At 42.4% G+C, this 16364-nt stretch overlaps 2 protein-coding genes across 6 annotated transcripts; both read right to left on the reverse strand.

The window, feature by feature from the left end:
- Positions 1-2519: 2519 nt before the first annotated feature.
- dnase2 (deoxyribonuclease II, lysosomal) lies at positions 2520-8008 on the reverse strand. 3 transcript variants are annotated; one of them, XM_049025931.1, is made up of 7 exons: positions 7752-8008; positions 7328-7428; positions 6787-6955; positions 6052-6136; positions 5549-5713; positions 4644-4868; positions 2520-4040 (listed from the first exon to the last, which is right to left on the reverse strand). In XM_049025931.1, exons 2-7 carry the CDS (start codon positions 7423-7425, stop codon positions 3697-3699), a joined length of 1086 nt encoding a protein of 361 aa, XP_048881888.1. In that variant the 5' UTR covers positions 7426-7428; positions 7752-8008; the 3' UTR covers positions 2520-3696. The 3 variants fall into 3 exon arrangements, with proteins under 3 accessions (XP_048881888.1, XP_048881886.1, XP_048881885.1); XM_049025929.1 differs by having other exon boundaries at positions 7722-8008; XM_049025928.1 differs by having other exon boundaries at positions 7678-8007.
- Positions 8009-9930: 1922 nt separating this feature from the next.
- LOC125749065 (G-protein-signaling modulator 1) lies at positions 9931-15637 on the reverse strand. 3 transcript variants are annotated; one of them, XM_049025926.1, is made up of 5 exons: positions 14833-15637; positions 13625-14248; positions 12592-12742; positions 11368-11603; positions 9931-10526 (listed from the first exon to the last, which is right to left on the reverse strand). In XM_049025926.1, exons 2-5 carry the CDS (start codon positions 14222-14224, stop codon positions 10386-10388), a joined length of 1128 nt encoding a protein of 375 aa, XP_048881883.1. In that variant the 5' UTR covers positions 14225-14248; positions 14833-15637; the 3' UTR covers positions 9931-10385. The 3 variants fall into 3 exon arrangements, with proteins under 3 accessions (XP_048881883.1, XP_048881882.1, XP_048881884.1); XM_049025925.1 differs by having other exon boundaries at positions 14820-15569; XM_049025927.1 differs by lacking the exon at positions 14833-15637 and adding an exon at positions 14557-14762.
- Positions 15638-16364: the final 727 nt, after the last annotated feature.

Raw genomic sequence — 16364 nt, forward strand, 5'->3', positions numbered from 1 at the left:
CAGTAAAAAAGTATGTAGGATATACACATTAAAAGAAGATTGGTGAGTGACAGGACAAGTAGGTACTATATGTACAAGTAGGTACTGTATGTACAAGTAGGTACTGTATGTACAAGTAGGTATGTCTAATAAAGTAGCCATACTATATGTAAAACTGGATTTACAGTAAAGTTTTAACTTTTGGTTAATCAAATCAGCCCCAGAACATGTGCACAGGGTCTGACCCCACACCCACCTGTATCCCTCTCCAAGAGCCGACACCCGACTCGTTATCCTGTCTGCTACCCGTCCGCCGAAGCTGAAAGGGCTGTCTTTTATTTTTGTCCCTCCCTACGGGTTTTGGCGAAACTCGCCTGCTCTCTTGTGTACTAAAACCTCACCATACCCGCGTCACACGGCTGTGTCTGCCGTCCCGCCTGGAGACGCGTCACGCAGCCACAATGCAAATGTCCTCCAAGGAGCATGTACAGCTGATTTGTGGGCACAGAATGTGTTTTCTTTTGTAAGCCGAAGTCAATTTTTTAATTCTCTGTGCATTTGGGAAGGCAGATCTCCCATTTTTACATTTTCCCTATTCTTGTGTTTCGTTTTCTCCCGTGGACCGATGTTGTTACATCGAGCCTTTGTATCCGATTGGCCGCTGCCTGCAGTGAGAATGCCTTCCCTTAATTTCCCGAGGCTGACATCACCCGCGAGACACCTGACACGTCGGTGACTGTCATGGCAGGAATCCTCCGCAAGAAGCAGGCTGCCGGGATGTAATCAGGCCTGTGAGAATGAATCCTGCATTTCACAGAGCAGCCGTTCCACAAATGGAGCTGCCAAACATAACGTTCGCTTTTAGTCACCAAGTTGACGTTTTTACCCAAATTGAAATATGTTATTTTCTCCATTCATATGACTGGATATTTGGAATGATTTGGACCAGGTAACTTCCTCGAGGGAACTACAGCTGCCACGATCCCTTCTGTCCCACACATGCCACACCATTAACAGCACAGTCAGTGTAACCATGTCTACTTCACCGTAGCAACAACAGATGGAATTCGGAAGCCCAGTTCTGCTTTATTGCCACAGTAACCAATATGACGGTATAAAAAAAACCCTACTGAACTACATACCAGAAACTAAATGCTACATACATATAATACTTACTAAACAAAACGATTATTTTTGTTCTCTGTTCAAGCTGTAACTAGCTGTAACTAGCTGTGTTTAAAACTAGTAAAACGAGAATTTAAATGCCGTAAGGTTGTCAGACGAGTCCGATCATGTCCCGCTTCACGATGCCACCATTTTTAGCATCTTGAGGGAACAGAAACTCAATCAATTTTGCGTTCGTGTTTTTTTTCTCACAAGTCGCATTAGCAAATGAACAGTACACAGCTTTGGGTCAGCAAGTAGCTGTTGGGGCTGTGGACTCATAAGCACCCACGGGGGGGGGTGGGCTGGGGGAGCTCGCACTACTGCTGTGTCAGCTCCTGTTGACTCACGTGCGGCAGTAGTGATAAATCAAGCTCGGCCAGATTCGCGTACCATCAGCGCACATGAAAGGACCTTGCAGCTGCAGAAGAGTTACAATCACTCACACCGGCGCCACAATACAATATGACATATTGTGCTTGCCGATGTGCTGCAAGCAGGTGCCCAGTGCCCCACACTCCGTGCTGCTCCCGATAGGCTCCAGGCCGCCTGCAAGCCAGACCTGGATGAGTGGTTGGAGGATGTATGGATGGGGCATTATACATATATTTTCAAAAAGATTGTTGGGGAGTTCCAGTCTAACCTCTACTGTGTGTGGAGTTTGCATGCTTTCCCATTGGCGAGAAGCTTTCCTCCCACAATCCGAAGACATGCAGACAGGCATCCGGGCGTTCCCGGAGAGTATGAGCGAATGTGCGAGTGCATGCACGGCACCAGTCAAAAGTCTGGACACGCCCAGAGACAGAAAGATTCATTTGTGTTATTCTTTACGTTTTAGAATAGTTATAAAGACATCAGAACTATAAAATAATATATGGAATTATGCAAAGTATTGAACAAAAAAAAAGATTTGTGTGGTGGGGGGCAGCTCTATGGGTTTGGAATGCGTGGGGCAGCAGAATGATCCCAATATTGAGCCCCTAACCCCCTAACCTCCAGGGACTGGCTGACCCTACACTCTCCTCAATGCCGGTTTAATGAGGTGGCCTCCTGAGATGCTTTCCCAGCTGTTCTGAAGAAGATCCCACATGTATTCTGAGCTCATTGACTGTTTTCCTTCACTATCTAGATTAACGTCTCCAAAATCATTCCTACTGTGTTTAGGTCAAGTGGCCAGGTCATGTGATGCATGTGATGGTGTGTCCAAACTACCGACTGGTACTTTATGTGACCTGTGATGGACTGGCTTCCTGTCCAGGGTGAACCCCAGCCTTGTATTCTGTTCTACCATATAGGCTCTTTTCTCCCCTGTAACCCTGCTCAGGAAAAGCAATTAGAAGATGGACGCATGTATGTGAACAAGCAAGACATAAAGCTTTTCTGCTGCTATTAAAAATTTAATTCTGTACAGTAACATTAAAGTCGGATTTGTTCTGTTACACCTACAGTAGCGTAAAGCACACGTAGATCTGTCGCGAAATGAATGACTGACAAGTCTCACGCTGCACCACAGTAACAGACCCATCCGTGCCCCTAATTTCAATACCGACATGAAAGGCCACCTTTGAGAGGTAGTGTGAGATAAACAGAGGAGATCATCTTGCTGGCATGTTGGTCGTTTCCGCCAGTGATACACTTTGCACTGCACATTCTCCAGCATGCCTTTCTCCTCCACAACCCTGTTGAGGATCACCACTCTCGCCAAACACCATTAATCGTTCTCAGTTACAACGGAAGTAAAACGATCATTTCAGCAGAAAATCCACTTTAAAATCATAAGCCTATAGCCCTAATCTCCAGCATCAGCTCTATGCACCCCCCCCCCCCCTCCAAAAGAACACAGGTTTTATGAAATGATGTAATCCCCACCTCTGCTTCACTGTATGCAGACATAGTTACAAGCACTTGTGTACAAGCGCTGCAAGGTGACACATCTGAGAGTATTACAGGTGCCGCTTTGAATGTGAATTACCAGTCAGGTTGGAGGTGCTGCGGCTTTTCTTCCTAACGCTGCCCCAACATGAAACGTCCATCACCTTTAACTCGGCTCTCCTGCAGAGTCACGCATGGGGAGCAGCGAGGATCCCCGCAGTGACTGACAGCTGTGCTGGCCAACTGAGCCTAACCCTTATAACCAGAGATTCTCCGTTTATCCTCCAGGTGAAAATAACTCAGTTCTGTGGGCCCTTTTGTTTGTTACACACTGCTCATTAACACACAAACTACCTAGCTGAAGAATTAGTCTAATTAATGGTTTAATGGGTTTTGCCAATTGAAAGCTGTACTTATGATAAGCCTGGAGGCACTTAGGCCTCTTCTAAGTGCTTTAATGTAGACGACAGACTGATCCACAGATGGATCTTCTAACGACTGCGTTCATTGTTTTTGCATATTAGTGCATTTACCTCATTTTCAATCACTTTAACAACGGTATTAATTGCACAGACATACTTAAAATAATGTAATGATAGTAACTTGCTACAAGTTTAAACGAAATTTGAAAATGATGCAACACACTTTTCTGACCACGCCCCCACCTTCCCTCCCAGTACATCAGTGGTCACAGGGGTAGTAGTCCACCAGTGCCACCCTGTACGCTTTCCACACCACGGCATTGTTCTGGCACACGGTCCCACCACCCCTCTTCTCCTCTGCCTCGTTCCTGTTGATGTCACCCACGCAGATCCAGCTGCTGGAGCTCTGCTCCATGGCGACGGCCCACTTTGAGTGGTCCTTGTTGCTGCTGTATTCTTCCGCCATTCCCGGAGAGAGCGTCTTCGCGTTGAAGACCTTCCAGCCTTCGGAACAATCTGAGGGCAAGACGCCAGTGGACAGGCGCCAGAACTGGACCAGCAGGTCGGACTTGAGTGTTGGGGCCACCCAGGAGTGGTAGAGGTCTGTGCGAGGGGGATATTACAGTTGGGGTTTATCACCTTATAATAAATAAAACTGCACAAACTGCAGTAAACGCCAGTGAGGTAATAAGCCATTTGACACAGTGTCATCTTTGCAAGAAAAAGTAGAAATGTCTTAAACATAGTAACAATATATATTTTTAAAAAAGTTTTCTCACCATTATTTCTCAGCTAAAATTAAAAAATGCGCCCAACTGATATTTGGGTTATTTCCAATGAGCGACAGCCCGAATGAACATTTTAGCATCATTTCCATAAATAAACCATGTTAGCAGCTACATTAATATCTATTACAAAGCGAAGCAGATCCCCAGGGGGGCGTCTCTGAATATAAACACGCCGGAATACCGGCCTCACTGTTTGCAGACTTAACAGAGCCATTTCAGCTGTTACTCATCGCGTCTCCTTTTAGCGACGCGGTTAGAAGTGCGCGGGACAGTGACCAAAGCGCGTGGCTGTTCTGTATTCCCACAGCAGACCTGCGTATCTGTTTTATCTCGACTCCTCAATTCTCAAACTGTATCTTTCTTTTCAGGTGTATCACAAGAATGGATTATACACCTTCGTGCACATCAAGGGACTCACCATGTTCAAACGATGCACTTTTCGCAAAGCTTATGAACTCGGTTCCGGCCAGGGAGGTGAGAGGCACGCTACGATTGGAGGAAACGTGAGACAGGGCGACGCTGACGTTCCCCTGGGCGCTTTGGCTCCTCCTACAGAGCTCCACCATCGAGGGCAGCAGAGAAGCCAGGGAACTGGGCACATTGCAGTCATAGATAAGAGGCTCGTTGATTGTCAACTGCTGACCTATAAAACACGTGAAGAATTAAGAAATTAATAAATACTGCAGATTCCGTGCTGCAGACGCATAATGCTGCCTGGTGCATAATTACTGGTTTCTCCTTATATACTGTAACATTATCATGTGGTAATGGGCATCCATTCTGAAAACAGATTGATCACTTTCACTGATGAACTATTGTATCTATCGGCCTATGTGATTACAATGCCATCCACTTCAGCATCCCTGTATTTAACAGACCTCTGTGTACATATTGATGATGTTCACAGAGCAGAGGAGGATGCTGCCGTCTGCTCCAATCTAAAGCCACCGCATATCCTGCCACCTGGGTCACACTGAGACGACGCACCCTCGTGTTCCTGTACTGCGAATCCTGCATAATTTCCCTAATTACCCGAACGTCGAGAACCAACTTATCTGCAGGTATTTTGCACATATAAACTCAATCACATGAGCAGACAGCGCACAAGGGTTCCTTTCACCATCACTATGGCAACGGAACCAGTTATTTGGGTTGCCGGCTCCATTAAAGGGGAAGCACACAAAACCAGCACCACCACTAATTCCCAGCTGTCGTTATAATAATTGGTCCTTAACAGAACAAGAGCAAAAGTATGAGTCAAGAAGGAAAAAGTACTACTCTCAGAGTTAATGTAAAGGCATATATATCACAGCATATACTTACCGATGGTCTCAAACATATCCAGAGGGTAAGTGACACAGATGAAGTTCTGTCCGTTCTTCGTCCCAGTTTCCGGATATTCAAATTTACCCGCCTCCTTGACATTTGGAAAATGAGGTGTACTATGGACCAGCCAGAATCCCTGGGTCTTATCCAGAAGAACGACACCTTTACACATTAGAAACTTAAATTATTCACTTTACATATTATTATGTGGCAAAAAAACAAGTACACATTCCCATCCAATGAGGTTATGGTTTACAGTGAGGAAACAGCATTCTGGCCACTATTTACCTTTGCAAATATTAACTAATGATTTGTGACCACAAGGTGTAGCCATTGAGCATTCAGTGCAGAAGAATACAAACCATATGGAACACACTGACTTCCTGAGACTGTGTGTGTCCAAACATAAACACACCTACACACCAATCATGCTGATGCATCGATAAATAATTAATGATTCTATTTATTCAGAGAAACATTTTTTCAAGAGGCCATCGTACCTTTCGTATGACCTTTCTCATGTTCAAACAATCCCTTCCCCTCGGGTCTCTGGTCATTGTAGAGGATGTATGCAATATCATCACCCTGAAAGTTACCCAGAAAACATATACGAGTAATCGCCCGTTTATCCAGCAAGACACTTTGAGAGGAGAAAAAAACAACATATCTTGCTTGGATGCAAATGCTATTCCCCTGGGATATGAACGTTTTAGTGAAGAATCCAAATCAAAACACTACTGAAAATACAAATGTCATACAGTGAAATATAAATGTTATGTGTGTGTTTGTGCATTACTTTTGAGGAGACTTCTGTTTCAGAGGAGAGGAAGACAAGTGTAGTTTCTCAAAGTAACTGAGAAAACACATGACCTATTCCTCATTTAAGCTACTCGCGCTAAGAATATATTTATGCATGCAGGATGGAGAACACGCCTTCGCTTTTGCTGAAACTGAAATTACAGCAACATACATCCAAAGACCCCTTGTCTAGATCCTTAATGAAGGACGCCTGGGATATATTACGGTCACGTTATGTTCCAAGAACAACCATACAATGGAAAACAGAAGAAGAAGTTGGTTCCTAAATAAATACATGCATGGTCACATGTATGCTGGTTGCATCACTCTGATCCTTTGTCTGAAAGTCTTGGAAGCATTAAAGACAGTGTTACCATACAGTGTTGTACGGAAATCTCTCTGTATAAAATTAGGTAGCATGAGTGGCAGACACAGACCCCTCTCTCTTCATAAAGCTGACCCACTGTCTTCCCCAGAGCTCCTGCACTGTCGTTCACCAACACGGCTCCATCTGCCCATTGGTCACTCCCTGTGTCCATCAGCAGGTATGTCAGCCCGTCGCTATGTTGTTCATGAGAGAGGTGTGGGAGTTTGTAGAGATAGAACCTGAGACAGAGCAACACCAAAATACGAACGTGAACCCCGGATGCGAATTCCAGTTGTGATTTCTGTAGACTGTTGTGACAAGTCTGCGCTGGTGAATAAGACATCACATGACCAGAAAGAACTGGCACAATGAGAACGCGACTAAGAAGTAGATAGTTTAAGATAGCTACATTTCTATAGAAACTATCGATCGGGAGTCAATGTAGTGTAGAATAATGCTAATAAATTCGAGCGAAAGTATCTTCCTATCAAATTAGAAATATTTGCGCAATTCCCGAGTATTCTTTGCCAGGTTCACCAGCTAAGCCTACAGATTCATAATAGAATAACTAAATTTTGATGCACCCTGCGGTTTTCTGTATATTTGCTCACCAGTCAGTGGGTTTTCCATTGTCACTGAAGCAGGAGATCGGCGAAGCAGCACCGTCCGATGACAGGTGAAACAGCAGGAGACAACTGAGCAAAAGCATGATCTGAAAATGACAACAGATAAAAGTAAAAAGTTTAATTTCACAGAAACAGACGCTCACTGCAAGAAAACTCGTACACTTCGCGGGTAATTTAACTAATACAATTTTAACGACTTAACGAATTAAATGTGAGTTAATCAAACGTGAGTTATGTGCAACTATAGTAAACAGTATTATCAATACTGTTGTTTTAGGTTCTGGCTGTCAAGCATTTCGCTAGTTACAGTACTTCTAAATAATGTTTTTGTCTACCATCGAGTGAAAAGAGCAGCCGCTGAGCATGCTGGACAACGCACTGCAAAAGAGAAACTGGGAGCCGCGTTTGCCTGCTTTTGTAAACTGCACTCTTTCGCCGGCCTCCAGACGCTGCGCACTGCTTTAGTTGTAGCACTTCCTCCTCCACGCAGAAATGAAATTATTCGAAGGGGTCAGTAGTGAAAGGTGGAGATATAAGTGACCGGGGCGGAGCACAGGGTATTTTGACCAAGCTGTCTACGGATAAAACATTACGTCCATGCAATGAATTATTATTCTGGAGATATACTGGAATGCGGCGGGAATGTACATTTCCTAAAACGAAGAAGTGCATATCTGAAAGCTACGAAGCAAGTCTACTCATGTGGAAGAGACATACAGCCTATGTTTAGCCTACAGTAAGGAAAGTGGAATGGTACTGTGCATATATAATGCCCTCCAGACTAAGGGAATGACTACAGGAGTTCCTTAGACTAAGGGAGTTCCTAAACACTCAGATGGACTTACTTTTCAGATGGAAAGTAATAGATCATTTGGAGCATGCTTCAGTAACATTTTCTTAATACGAATTTCCAGTGGGTGCTAATAATTGTGGCATGTGGTTTTGTTAGATTCCCGGAATACAGTATACGGCTGTCACCATCGATTATATTAATATTTGATTAATCTGACGATTCATAGTGTAATCGATTACATTTCATATGGTATATAGCAATTGACACGAGAGGAACCAACCACACATTGGAGGGTGCACACTCAGTCACACATAGATCTGCCGAAAAGGCATCCATACACGGGGTGAACGTCTAAATTCCAAACACACAAGTGTGTGGTGACAGCATATCAACATGCCATTTCATGCAGATGAAATTGTTACATTGCAAGGACTGCAATAGTCTGTTTGGTTCAAATCATCAATAAACTAAGTAAAACATTTTTACTTAGTCACAGGAAACCGAACTTAGCAAGCTTTGCAATTTTAATGATAGTTCCCTTTCAGCGTTAGTTTCAGCTAGTTTAAGCTAGTATAGGTTTTAAAAATCAGGTTTACCACCGCTGCTTTTGCATGAGCACTGCATGCGAGCTCCATATCAACCATATCATTTTCGCGCTTTCTGTGCGACTGATTCATAGACTTTGAGCGTTTGTGAAAAATTCAGCAAAAAATGGGACATATCTATGGCTAACCTCACATTATTAGCTGAGTTCGTCAAACCTGAATTGTAATCGACCCATTTAAATAATCGAGTAATCCTTACAGCTATAGAATACATTTACTTCAATTCAAGATTGGATTTCTATCAGTTTTTCCAGTGTTACATCCAGCTAATTCACTACATTTTTTTCCATAACCTTTTTAGTCATCTTTATCAATGGTGTCAATTAGTAGTAGTTCTGACGGGCACTATATTGTTTTGTTTAAAATATTGTATAAGGATCTATATGCAATTTATGGCACTATTTAAAAAATTTTATATTTAAAAATTTAATATGGATTACAAACAAAAATGTGTGCGTGTAGGGTTTCCAGCACTATGTTAGCAGTGAATCACAGGCCTTAGGTTAGTGTTTTATTGATTTTTGTGTGTAGTAGTAGTAGTTTTCTAAGTGCATTGCAGTTTACCTGACAGTTCCTGCTTCTTTCCCTCTGCGAAAGATCAGAGCTCAGCCCAAGGAGTACATCAAGTTAAATGTGATGGAAGACGTCCATCACATCAGCTAGCCTCACCTCCCTGTGGCTCACAGCCCCAACTTATAGTATGTATTATGAAGCCAAAAGGCTGAGAACTAGTCAACTGACATCATAACAGTCAACATATTACAACTAAAATTTATTAGGGGTTCAGCACCTGCTTTTTTGAGGAAGTAGTGAGTGTGTAGGCAAGATGGTGTTAGTTTTCTTGCCATCAGTGATCAGATAACTGAGACACAACTTTTGACTCTCCAGTGTGCGGTGTTGCATTTGCAATACTCTCCCTTCATGTCACTTTAAACAGTGTAGACCCTGCATAGAACAAAAGGCTATAGAAGATGGATGGATGGATGGATGGATGGATGGATGGATGGATGGATGGATGGATGGATGGATAGACTTTAGTCCCTGCAGTGTCATGCTTACCCATTTGGGTTGCAAACTACTGCTCAAGTTAGCACTTTGGCTCTGTAGTTACTACGAGTGATCATTTTATTGACATTTCACACAAAATCTAAATTGCATGATAGTGTGATTGACAGCATTCACACCATAAGTCATCTTTGGATCTTATTTTATTTGATGTCTACCCAGACCAGTAACACTCATAGCCTTTAAATTATATGACACTTGCAGTGATGTGCCTTTTAATAACTTACATTTGAAAAATGGATTGAAGCTGAAGTACTTTTCTGCTGTATTTCGGTATAAATACCTCGGTGACATTCATCAATAGCTGGACTGAACAAGCACACACTCACACTAGCACACCGTCCCAAACAGCGGCTCACATGCGCCGAAATGAGACAGATTATACTTCAGAGAGCATCGTGCAAATGCAGTTTATATCTCAACTGAACACGTATATAAAAAACTTGAATGGGTAACTCAAGCAATCATGGACAGGCAGGTGCTACGAGTCCATAGGAAAAGTCTGAGGAGCGTGAGCCAGGGCTGAGAAGCTGGGTAACAGGGCAGCTTCTGTCCGCCTCCTGACTGCTCACTCGGCCCTTCAGTCTCGGAGCGGCACGGGCATCTCAGTCCTCTGTTCGTCCATCCGTCCTCCTTGGACTTTCAGCAACAGGGAGAAGAAGTCCTCGTCGTCCATTGGCCCAGGGGCGGCACAGCGCTGGTCTTCCATCCTTCCTTGGGCCTAAAAATGGAATTTAAGGGGGATTATAATCACACAAAGTGAGAGATGCCTCACTGTAAACTAATATAGAGTACTGGAATCAAAAAGTCTATAGATGACGTCGCTGGTCTTTAATACTATGTTTATGACACAAGTGCATTAACTCTTAACACCTGTTAGAAGGTATTAAATTAAAATAAAATACCAGTCAAAAGTTTTTGCACGTCACAGGTTTTTATCACTTTTCCATTTATTTAATAAACTCTGGACTTTTTTTATTCTTATAAAGCATTTGAAAGTTGAATGAACAACTATAAATGAAAATATAAGTCAAACAAGTCTTTATAACATGGATAGAGTATGTGACAGTACATGTCTGACATCCTGTTAACTGGTTGTGTGGTGATGACAGTCAAATTCTAGGCTGTCCTTTAACTTCAAATGCACTGGTTAACTGTTTCATCCCATGGAATGCCTCATATTTTATCTGCTGTTATAACTGCTAGAGGAGGCCATTTTGATGAATTAAAGATTATTTTCTTGCTAATAAAGGTCCTCAAATGGTGAACATACTGTACATTTATTTCAGTGTATTTTTAGTGAGTGACACGCAAAAGTAGAAAATCTGTTTGTGCAAAATCTTTTGACTGGAAGACAGAGATAAGACTGGTCGCTTTAAATTTCATACATTATGAATAAATCAAAGGCAGGGAAATGGTATGCAGATAAGCATTATGCTGGTTATTGCAATATTGTATCAAGGCCAATATCTGTATCAAAGTTTGTATTTTGGTATTGGAAATTAATAATATATTTGTACAAATTACATGAATTCCACCTAAGAAAGGTATCTGAACATTACTTGAGAGGTTAGAATCATATTATAAAGGTCCTCCTTTGGAACTGGTTTGGCCGGTGCTTCCTTTATCTCTGGATCCTTCAGGCTGTTCTTCCGTAGACTGATATTCCTCCAGCGAAGTACTCGTCGTGTAGGGTCGCGTAGCTCTGCCCTCTGGTCATCAAGCCGACGGCCTTGGGAGGTGGCCAGTAGCTCAAAGAACTCCTCCTTCTGGATTGATGTCATTGAGGAGAAAACCACTGTTTTTCAAGACAGTGAGACAGAAAAGCTGGAATTAGTTGGACTTAATTAAAAGTGTTCAGCTGTTTTCGGGGCACAGTCCTCTGTGCTTCTGTACGCTGAGCCTCTTTGAGTCTCCATGCAGGTGACAAAGGCAATAGTATGGTGGTGTCTAGACTGTACGTTTTTCTAAGTTGTTTTTCCAAAGGCAGCTTGTGTCACAATAATTGTTAGGAAATTGACTGCAAGTGTCTAGTTCCTTTATCGTGTAACATATTATGAAAAACTAAACTACAGAGCTTGTTTCGTGAGTAGAGCACATTCCAGCAGGGTTTACCGGCAATGTCTAAATCAGATTACGACCACATCTGTGCACTGCAAGTCTAACACACAAAAAAGCTGTGAGTCAAGGAACGCTTCTATTAGCTACTGAGTGTTGGGCTAGATAGTATCAATCAGTATTGGCATTCTTATTATGTTAAATCAAGGGACCACCAAACAGATCAGAGCTAGAGACCCCCTAGCGGTGCTAATGCATGATTACTATCAACCACAAACACCCTTGAATACTTTAGCTCTGGGAAAGGTGCTGATATGGCTCATTGAATTAATTAGCTATGCTGAGAAAGATATTAATTTTTTTTGTTGAGAGGAAAATGAAAGAGTGGAGTAGAATAATGTGCTGATTGTTTAGTGCCTTTTAATTGCAAAGAATGAGAATATCAACAATGCAGTTTGTCAGTTCTTGCAAAATATTCCCATGACCCCCCCCCCCATCAAAGACCCTAATTCTTGTACTGAATTAATAATTGTATTAATAATCTTTTTACACTTAACTGAATGAACCAGGCTTCATTCCAACCCAACAGTAATGATGAATGAACCCATTATAATATATTCCTAATTTTTATTTTGTGTTTAGTGACAATGTATCCAATTCCAGACATCGAATTTAACCAGGCCAAATTACACCTGGTCCTCTGAGTTTATGTCCCCACTTTGTCTCACCTTTGTGTCGGAGGACAGGGGTGCTTGGTTCTGAGTGACACCTTCTCTCCAAGCCGAAAGAGCAGCGCTGGTCATTCATCCTTCGTCCCTCCTGAAGGGAGCAGAGCAGCTCATACAGGGAGTCCGGAAAGTCCGGGGTTAACCTGCGAATCTGAGAGGACATTTTTACAGGCATGAGAAGCGCAGTGGCACCGGGAAGGATCACTAGGTATTACTGAGTGATTTCCATATTTATAGGAGGCTGAGCTGCAGATACCTTGAAGCAGACATTTTTGCTCCTGAAATAAGTTTACCATAAAATTTTGGAACATTAATTCTGTTTAATTCCAACCACATGGATCCTAGACCTGTCATCTGAAGAATTTTTTTCAGCTTGATCGCTAGATACAGTAGCTATAACAATAAACAAAAAAATATATTGCGTAAGCAAATCCAGGGTTTTAGCAGGACATTCAGTGTGGTGATCTGAGTCAGCTATTCTGTAAAAGTAATCTTCTTGAATGACCAGTAACTGCCAAAATTCTATTTACAATCAAACCCTGAGCTGTAATCTAAGTTTGAATAATGTAAAGGGAACATACATTATAGCAAATAGGTGCATGCTTTAGTGCAGGTGTCCTGTCCTCATTATGCTTCCCAGAGATTGCCCAAGATTACTGCAATAAGCAGATGAACACAAGGCATGTGCTCAACATATCCCCAAAAGCCCATCTCTGACATACTGTTCTGTCCCCTGTTGTTTCAGCCATTGTCCCCTTAGTCATTCAACCCAATTGTATTGCAGCAGCATTAAACCTGCTACAGTAATGTGCTCCCACTGCCTTCATTGGTCTGCTTCCATGTTAGACTGCCGTTTCCCTTTGTGAAATCCAAATCCTTTGTTAAAACAGGTTTTACTTCTATTCTGTCACAGATATATTGGTTTAATCGCATAAATTTGCAATTCAGACTTTATCCATTGTTTCTGAATCCCTGCAAGGGTGAGTGCTAAAGTTCAAACAAGTGAGAAGAATTCAAAACGCTGAAATTTTACCTGTTTCTGGGCATCCGGTGGACTCAGCCTGTCTCGGGATTTCACCACAGTGGATGTTTTAACAGGAATCTGTAAACCTGGAATGGTTTCTAACTCATCACCCTTTCTCTCTCCACCTTTCTCTACATCAGTGTCTTTGGCTGTGTCCTCTTTTTCAGAACGTGCTCCATTGTGGTTTTCTTCTCCATGGTGGACATCTGTCTCCATGTCTATGTTTCTTTGCTCTTCCAACGTATCTGTCTGTCTCTCATCTGTCACTCTGTCTCTTCTCCCTTCCTCCAAATTCGTCTCTCCGGGCTGCTCAGTCTCTCTCTCGTCGCCTGTCTCTCTTTCTTTCTGCTCCTCTTTTTCCCTCCATGCCTCCCTTCCGAAATCCTCCGTCTCTGTGTCTCCCTCTTCTCCCTCCATATCGACACTTTCTCCCGCTTCCCTGCCTACGCTGGAAGCTTCGCCGCCATTGCTGCCGTTATCTCTGCCGTTGGCCCCGTTCTTTATCTCATCCCCTTCCTCATAGATGAACAGAGGCTCGAGAAGCTCCGCTTCTGTAAGTTCATCTTTAGCACTAAGACCTTCGGCGCTGACTTCCATTGACTTCAACATCAGTCAGACCACTAACATGTGAAGCTGATGGAAAACAAAATAAGGTCATGAAAGTTCTCATGCTGAAACATATGCGTGACAACAAGGCCTTAAGCTTTGCTTAAATATGCAAATCAGTTTACTGTAAGATGCTCCTCTGCAACCTTTACACACTGAACAGTGTTAATAAATTTAAATACATACGTCTTCACATGACAGGTGAAATGTCAACCGTTTCACTAAAAACGTGTTTGCCAAAGTGGCAAAAGGAAATCGATCTCATCGCTTCTCTTCAGATTAGGTTTTCAATTCATTACAAAATTAAACCAACATATGCATAAAACTTGATTTACGTGATTGAGCCCGCAATTATAGAAATGACTCCACAAATACAACACAATGCAGAATAATGCAGGCCTGTGCGGTGTGCATTCAGTGTTGCCAATCATCCGAAGCCTCTCATGGAACCAAATAGAAGTACGAGCATCTGCAGTTTTCCTTTATATAAGAACATAAGCTTGACGTCCTCACAAGACTGTAATGTGTAATGGAGCCTCTCAGCCCAACCCTCCCCCATGCCTCCTTCACTTCCTTCTTGTTGTCATCATTCTCTTACCTGGACCCTTTACCTTTTCTGCTTTGTTGGGCATCACCTCCTCAAATCGTCAACAGCCGACGGCAACATTACTGACTCGCCGATGCATCACTGGCGCGAAAACAGAGAAAAAAGTTTCGATTAAATGTAATGAGGACTGACTCAGGCAGAATGCGGACTTACTCTGACTGCATTTCTCTTCCTGTTCCTCTAACCCCCTCCTTCTCCCCCCTCGCCATCTCTGAGACGTGTGCTCGTCCGACACAAGACTGTACAAGTGCACTTCTGAGCTAAAACGGGGGATACACCGGCGCTAAAATTTCATCAGGTTTCTGGAGTGTGAAAGTAAAAGAAGCACCGAAAGTACAGCATAGCACAGAAATAACAGGACTGCAGCTGTGCAGACGAGTATATATCACTGTTCATGGCTGTAAAATTAGTTGCAAATACTAGGAGTTCTTGATTTGCCTTATTCCATTTTATACCAAAATTCAAGAAGAGATGTCTGGAATATGAAATAAATACTACACCATATGTTAAAATTCCATTAGGTTTTTAGGGAGATAAAAAATGGCAGAAATCGTGCAACTTTGACAAAGACCCAATCAAATATGCCCTAAAGAATCTTGGTGAAAAGTGAATTAGACCATAAGCAGCCAGTATGCAAAGTATCTGCAACACTTGCAGTCTGTTTGTGTGACTGAATCTGTGGTTTTTTTCACTTCCTGTTGACTTCCTGCTGAAGGAGAAGTAGACGCGCAGAATGAAAGAAGCAGAAGCTCTCAGAGGAGAGATGTTTCGCCGAGTATTTTAAGATGGTTTCCATAAAATTAGGAATGCAAACGTTTTTCAAAAGATTAAGGTACTTTGCATATCAAATAAACTGAAGATTCGATTTGGTTTAACAAACCATTACTTTTACAAGGTGCAAAGACAATCATACCTGGACCCAGAGGATGTGATCGCTCAACTGTGTGATTTCCCTTGTTTTGAAACACTCTTTTTCTTGTTTATTCAAAGGTCAGGTATTACCTAATATGCCTTCATTGCAACCCCAAGCAAGACCCAATGATGTCCAGTTAATTTTATACTGGTGGAGGCATATTCATGTCCTGGAAAACCTAGAAAGGTGTTTTTGCTTTGTGAGACAGCCATCCATTCCTTTTACATAATTGTTTATACAGTTAATCACTTACCCAATGACGATTTTTGTTAGAGTACACCATGAGCATCTCACATTTTAAGGACAACCATGGGATTAATGGATGCCATGTGACCTTACACTACTAAATGTGCTATGCAATAAAAACAGTAGGTAGGCTGAAGGGATATTATAATATGCAAGAGTACACAAAACAGTCAAATCCAGGATTTGGCCTCCTAAACGCATTACTTCTAAGTACAGTAATCCCAACCACAAGACCAAGATAGGCAATTGCTTGCCTGGCACCCTTGTCACGTAGTCTCAAACATAAAAAATGACACAAAAAAACACTTTTTATACAGTTTACTTTATATGGGCAGATCACCACACTGCCAAGTCGTGAAAAGATGCCGAAAAGTGAC

Source organism: Brienomyrus brachyistius, chromosome 9 (genome assembly GCF_023856365.1).
Source record: "Brienomyrus brachyistius isolate T26 chromosome 9, BBRACH_0.4, whole genome shotgun sequence".
In the NCBI taxonomy this organism is placed as follows: Eukaryota; Metazoa; Chordata; class Actinopteri; order Osteoglossiformes; family Mormyridae; genus Brienomyrus; species Brienomyrus brachyistius.